This window comes from Helobdella robusta (assembly GCF_000326865.2).
Source record: "Helobdella robusta unplaced genomic scaffold HELROscaffold_5, whole genome shotgun sequence".
NCBI classification, from domain to species: Eukaryota; Metazoa; Annelida; class Clitellata; order Rhynchobdellida; family Glossiphoniidae; genus Helobdella; species Helobdella robusta.
Window position 1 is genome coordinate 2,125,067 of NW_008705254.1, and position 7,877 is coordinate 2,132,943.

At 33.3% G+C, this 7,877-nt stretch overlaps 1 protein-coding gene across 1 annotated transcript in view; it reads left to right on the forward strand.

Moving 5' to 3' along the window:
• Nucleotides 1-5,789, forward strand: part of HELRODRAFT_189170 (hypothetical protein) — a gene marked incomplete at its 5' end in the record, with an annotated part of 7,755 nt that extends 1,966 nt beyond the window's left edge. Inside the window, 2 exons of the mRNA XM_009027202.1 lie at nt 2,543-5,491; nt 5,529-5,789. Coding sequence (XP_009025450.1) covers nt 2,543-5,258 — 2,716 coding nt within the window. The 3' untranslated portion in view covers nt 5,259-5,491; nt 5,529-5,789. The remainder of the gene's footprint in view (nt 1-2,542; nt 5,492-5,528) is intronic.
• Nucleotides 5,790-7,877: the final 2,088 nt, after the last annotated feature.

Genomic DNA, 7,877 nt, shown 5'->3' on the forward strand with positions numbered 1-7,877 from the left:
TACATACATACATACATACATACATACATACATACATACATACATACATACATACATACATACATACATACATACATACATACATACATACATACATACATACATACATACATACATACATACATACATACATACATACATACATACATACATACATACATACATACATACATACATACATACATACATACATACATACATACATACATACATACATACATACATACATACATACATACATACATACATACATACATACATACATACATACATACATACATACATACATACATACATACATACATACATACATACATACATAGCCGAATTATTAATTGCCTATGAACAAAACTTTATTACTAAATCAACAAACTGATTGAAGTTATGTTTATTAATAAAATGTTTCTACTTGCTACTGCTAAGATCATGTAAACTGTTTGTAAATAATAGTTGTAACTTAATGTTTTGGCGTGTTTTGCGAGTTTGTACACAATTGTAGCTTGGATTATAATCTAGCAGGTACATCATTTTAATTTACTTGCAATTGAGGAACTGCGACTGGTTGGTTGGTTGTTTGTTCGCCTAGTTGGTTGGCTGGTTGGTTGGCTGGTTGGTTGGCTGGTTGGTTGACTGATTGACTGGTTGGTTTATTTATAGGTTGTAGATTCAGTTGTTAGCGAGTTGTGTGTTTATCTGTTTTTGTCGTATTGAATATAATCTTCCCAGCATGCTATTAACTTTATTGCTAACTTTGTTGCTGTTACATTCTCATAAACTATCTGTGATGATAACATTACAAATTTCAAAAGGATGTGAAAATACTTAAAGATGTTATTATGCATGCTGTAACCCACACAATAAACCATACATTCAAAAAAGACAACATACCCAACAACACATAAATATAAACATTAGTACAACAAAAACAGCTAAAAACCACCTACAAAATAAACATACAAACAGCAACTCCAAACCACGTAAACATACATAAACATGCACAGACATAAACATACAGTGTTGAGCGGGAACCAACAATATCACATAGTTCAAATGTAAAAACAATTAGAACGTACAGACAAACTAAACATGCGGTAAAATTTGTAACAAATCTTTCCAGGTGAAACAGTTGAACACCTGTATCTTGCGCGTTGTCAGTACTTAAATGTGTGGCTTCTTATTTAAGTTTTGATAAATTATCTATAGGAATATTGGTTTTAAATGTTCATTCATAAAAACGAAATAAACGAATGCAGGTAATGTTTGTGAATTAATACGTTTAATGATAATTTAAAACAGGATAAACGTTTTGTTGGCTGGTTTTGTTGGAGGTTGTTGTTGGGTTGTTATTGTTTGTCGCAGCCAACATCAGCATTGCATTCTTAATGATTAATCATTGGTTTTAATGACGTGTGTAGTTTTATTAGATTACGTCATATTAGATTACAATAGATGACATTTCACTCAACTTTTACATCTCTTCAAATCACATCACTTTGCGTAACAACACTTCGTCAAAGTTACCATTCAATTTGAGAAAACTAAAAGACAACCAACGCATCAAGAACAGCAATAACAACAAACATACACAACAACAACAGCAACAACAAACATACTGACAAAAAACAACGTAAAAACGCAAATTAAAGAAGCTTTGTACGACATTATGACACGGATCACTTCATTACAAATGCTTACTCATTTTAAGGAATTTAACTTACAATGCGTATACATGTATATATATATATATATATATATATATATATATATATATATATATATCATTCATTGCATTTATATAGCGCCAGTTTGAAAAAAAATCGTCACATGCACTTCCATATATTAAATGCTTTTAAGAGTCTAACAGATATCAGCTGTTTCTTAAACTGAGTAAAATCACCACTGCTCAAAGTGTTTGGAAGGCTATTCCATAATTGTGATTCAACGACAGCAAAGATTCGAGATCCAATCTTGAGGTATGTCTTTGGCACGCACAAAAAATTTGAATCAACTGACCTGAATTCATATTTTGAAAACTTTGTTTTGTCATTAGTAAACAAATTGATCATATTTTGTGGTTCAATATTATTCAAATATTATAAAAATAATTCTCTTATCAACTCGCAACCAATGCAATTCTTTCAGTATTGGGCTCACATGGTCAAATCTTCTACTCCCAACCACAACCTCGAAATCGAAATAAGGCCTATCTGCATGATGAATTTGGATAACAACAGTTTAATTAAATTTTCATGATGAACTTCGATAAGAATTATATTCTCAATTAATCGAACAATTTCCAAAAAATTCTAGTAAGGAAAATTGAAAATACAACTTTAAATTGATTAATGTCAGCAAGTCGGTAAAATTCATACAATTCTGTATAAAATATGGTCTCCTTCCAACAATATATATATATATATATATATTATAATTTTAAAAATTGGTAATAATATATATGTATAATAATAAATAGTGCATTGATCTAATTTGTTTAGGAGTCATTCAATATGACTGACTCATGCATTGTTTTAAAATTCGACAGGATTCACAACCGGTCGTCATCAACAACATCGTCAACAACAACATCGTCAACAACAGTATTGAAAATATTCTCAGTCACATCAGGACCATCGGCAACAGCCTCATTGTTGCTGGATGCATCATCATCAATTTCAACAAGTGCTTCAACAACAGCAACATCAACAAATTTTGAGACGATCGCGAACAAAGTTGAATTGCCAGCGTGCGGCAACTTCAGCATCCTCAAACATGCTACAACACTTTCTCCAACTAATTGCAACAACGAAAACAACAACAGCAACAAACGAGTTAGATTTGCTTTAGATACAAACACTAACATCTTGTCTGACAAGAGTTACAACAACAAATGCAACATATCTAACAACAAAACCAGCAGAAACAACAACTGCAGCAGCATTAACAACGTAACGAAAATGTCCACGTTGGCAACCAACAAACAAATTTCGTCAACTAAACTTGAATCAGCAATGAGAACAGCCATCGCCACCAATCATGCAACCACACTTTCCGCGACAACAAACGATCCAGCGGTCAAATACATAACCAAAGAAACTTCTTCAGCTACAAACTCAACAACAAATTTGCCAATGATTGAATCCAGGACAACAGCAAGGACGAGCCAGCCGACAATCGAAACAACATCGGTAGTCTGGCAACCACTTTCAGTGAACATCCGGCAAGTGAACGATCGAAAGTGTTTGACACCTGGTGAGGAAATTAATTTGTTTAACGTAAACTCTGCGAGCGACTATTTATGTAATCAAGAACATTTTAATTATTGCAACAATGAAAACCAAAATGAATTGAGTAACAGTAATTCTGATTACAACAAGACCAACAACAATGACGTTAATGTTTGCTTTGAGGCGGAGGATGTTTTAAACGAACAGCCCAACAACAACAACATAATTGTTAATGAAAACGATCAAACCTTAAATGATGAAGATGAAGAGGAAGAAGAAAAAGGAGAGGAAGAAAGAGGAAAAGAAGACGACGATGAAGCAACAGCGTTGAGGTTAGTTCGACTGAGTGAAGCGTACGAGGAACTGTGCCACAAGACGATATCCATGATGTTCAGTGAATCACACAACAGCTCAGACTACGACACCGCTAGATGCAGTAAGTACGAATACTTTCGTACAAGTTCTAGTTATCAGAGCTGCGAACAAGTCAGTGTTGAAAACGACGATGAAGTTTTTCACGAGAACAAACAGCTAACGTCAATACCACCACCACCACCACCAACAGCAGCAGCAGCAACAACAGCAGCAGCAACAGTAGCAGTGCCAGATGAGACTTGCGCTGTGCAACAAACTCGAAATGAAACGGTAGAAAATCTGAATGAAACAAAGGACGAATTTTGCAAATACCCTACAAATTCCACACAGCATGAAGAAAATAATGCGTATAACGAGTCACCCAACAATAACCACGCCCCTAGCAACTATTTTCTTCCAAACTTTAACAACAGCACCGACAAAAATGTCAACAGTAGCTTCCAATCAACAATTATTAACATTCCCGATTTTTTCCCACCAAGATTCCCACCAACATCCACGAAAAAAAACAACTGCGTCCCACTAAAAACTCAGTGCGAAGGATCAGTTGAAAGATTGAAGAGAGCATTGATTTTTTTTACAATTCTCAGTTGCATTCGCAATCTGGGATGTTACCTCTTTGTATGCAGTTTGATGGCCATGATATGTATCCACCCGCAGCCCGTCTTCGAATCGAGACCAGACTACACCTTTGACCTTGCTCTGCTCTTGTGCACCAGCTTCATGTTCATGTGGCAGGTACTACACGTCACCAGACAATTATTGAACTATAGTGCTGGCCCCCTTCATGACATCCTGCTAGTTGGCACAATAAATTGGAAGGAAATGAAAAATTTTCTGATGCAAAAGAGGTCTATACCTCCATATGTGACATTGGAAATGGAGGTGAGTAGAAGAGCCAGATGTTTGTACAGTCTAACTTCGTGTTTCAATGGTCTCAGCCGAGGCTGTGTCAGTTGTATCAATTGTTGTTGTCTTCACAATCAGCAAACAAAACACAAACAAAACCGACAACTGCATGAAAACCAGGAGCAGCAAAACAATCAGAGAATCAAGTATGCGCACGTCCTGAAATTCGACGGCTGGTCCGACGACTCGCCAACTATCAACATCCTGGACACTGGGGGGGTCTCCATAAATAATCTCCCTACAACAAGTCGGCCACCAAGCAATCAAACCCAGCACAAACACAACGTCATGCATGACGATCAGGCTAAAACATCAAAAACTATCAACAATTTGTATTCTACTTATTTAATTTTCGTATGGAAAGATTATAAATGTATCGACAAACAAACGAACTCTTCAATTGAACGAGAAGTAATGGAGTGCGTTGAGAAACTTTCAGCAGATCTCCACATGAAGCCCGCAAACATCAAATCAGAAATTGACATAGATGTGATGGAAGGAAACTATTTTCCAGACGCACAGGCCTTTCTTGTTGGCATGAAAGAATCCGGCGGCCTTTGTGGAGTTGGAACTAATTCAAAGTTTCGACCCAGTAGCTTGCTTGCGGACAAGTTCTTCACGAAGAAATGTTACTTCATCAGTTCTTGTATTTCGCTCGACGGATTGTACTCCATCATTTTCTCATTCCTAACGAGAAGAAAGTTGGAGTTAAATCTAACAAAATACATAAAACGCTCTGTAGAAGCATGAACTAGTAATGTACATATCAAAGGGTTATCTTATATTTTTACTCTGCACAAACGTATTCGAACAATCTTAATTTTTATAGTTTTGATAAATTACTTAATTAATTTATTTATTAATGATGACGAGCTTATGATAAGCTTTGATATTTAGTTTGCATGTGCTATAAATCAATTATCTTCAAATTCGAACTTCAATGTATAGATCGGGAGTTAAGAACGTAACGTTTTTCCAATCAAATTCGCGCCATGGAGAAATCCTTATATCATTTATATCATTCGCGCCATGGAGAAATCCTTATATCATTTATACTTGTATTCATTAATTATTTATGAATTACGAGTAAGCTTGTTGTGAGTGAAATAATGAGAACTCATTTAGCTGAACTTTGGTGAACGAATGGAAACTAAGTGAAATGTGCCTCTACAACATGCTTCATTATATATTCAATGATTATATTTTTTTTTTGTAAAAAAATAACTGAAACAAATTTTAATTACATATTATTATGTTGAAAAAACATTGTATTAATACACAGATTCAGCTTGTATACAATATAAATCAAATAAAACGCATTGAAAAGTTTAAAATATGTACACAATCTGCTAGAGTTACATCATTTTCATTTTAAGAGATTAGAAATATTTTAAAAGTTGATGATCTACGATACAAACCAATCGAAATAAAGCTAAATAAATAAAATATACTTTTCACGGGGTTTAATACCGACATTCTGCTAAAGATATGTGATGAATTTTTAAAATTAGGAAAACATCAGTAATTAATTAAATAATTAAAAAAAAATGAATGATTTAACAAATTTGCGTCAATGTACATCTTATAATAATCCAAAAAATTTCCAAACAACTAGAACCTTAGATATGTGACTAAAATGATATAAACGATTGGAAGGAGATTAATACTAGCATTTAATAAAAATAAAGCAAAATAGAATCTGTCTGGTAAAAATTACGATGAATATGGAAAAATAATTTGAAATGAAAATACTTTTTGAAATAAGCAATGAAGCACCAATTCTACATACTCTACTGCTGAATAAACTTTGTACAAATGAAAAAATATCTCAAACGACGGCACATGTGTTTTTCACTGACGGTCAAAGTTACAAGTTTTTGATTCATTGTACGAAGGATTTTAAAATTAATAAGACATTGTTTCGATCTATTGGGAGCCTTTTATTAGCCTTCCAAAACCCAAAAACTTAAAAATAGATTACCAAAATAATATTCTAACATTTTATCGCAAAAATTGGTTGAGAATCTTTGCAAGGCGTTTCAAGAAGCGTGTTAATAGATAGGTAAGAGACATGAAATAAAATAACACGGAGATATCGGCAATGATGGCAACATTAACGAATTCGTTTCTTATGTACAGATCCTTTACATTATATCAATATTGTGAATAAGTCATTAACAAATTGTTAGTTTGAACGTGAATAAAAAAACAAAGCGATCAATTAAAGAGACAAAATTAACAAAGACACGTAACAACGATACTAATAACTCAAAATTGATTGATATCATAGATAGGTTAGTTCTAATAACAAAAATAGGTACATACTAATAAAAATAATAATTATTATAATAATAATAATTTCAATTATTATTATTATTATTTGTTGGTCGTCGTGCAAGCAGCAAACAATTAAAGCCGCCTTCCTTCCTAAACATGCCAGGCTTGAAATAACTTACTAGTAACATTAATAACATCTGCTTGATATGATCTAATTCTGTACAAGATTCAATTAAAAAGAACATCTATTAGCACTATCAGCTCAATAAAAAAACATTTTAAACTGATTGAACTATTATTTAACCTATTTACCTACAGGAAGACTTATCAAATTACATCGTTTATATCTACACACCATCACAACGTGCTCTTCAAACAAGTACACTCAGATGAATAAAAAGGCGCACGCAGGCACTGCCAGCAAGCAAATAACAGGAAACAGACAATGTAAGTAACGAGAATGTACTATACAAAAAATAATGATCCACATCAACATCGTGTGGCATGGAAGCAAGTAGGCTCCCAGGAAATAGTTCACTGAAGTTTTTGAGATCATCCATTAGTTGGATAATTATTTATATTTATTAGCAAGTTAATTGATGAAGAAATAAAAAAAGGTAAATGACTAACAAAATATCATTTCAGCAGAATAACTTTGTTAGTTTCTAGTGTAAGTGGCAAGAAGGCACGATATGGAATTAGGAATAGGTGAAATATCGCTAGAAAGTCAATCACGAAATTACAAGCACGTAGAAGATGTGAATCACAAATATAAATCGCTAATCAGATTTTTGAATCGAAACACGAGCCAAAAATTTTCAACTCAAAAATTTTCAAAATTTTCTTTTTTAACAAAAAGAAACTTCAAACTGATGATATGTCACTTACGATACTAATGATATGAACCTCTTGAGTCAATAAACAACGGAGCAAGTAACTAAGTAAACACACAGCTGAACGAACAAACAAATAAATAACTAACTCAATAAATGTAAAACTAAATAAACTGAATAACAATTGAACATAAAAGAGAAACTGAATAACCGCCAGTCGCAAGAATCAGAAACAAAAATGCTAAAATAATCGCGACAT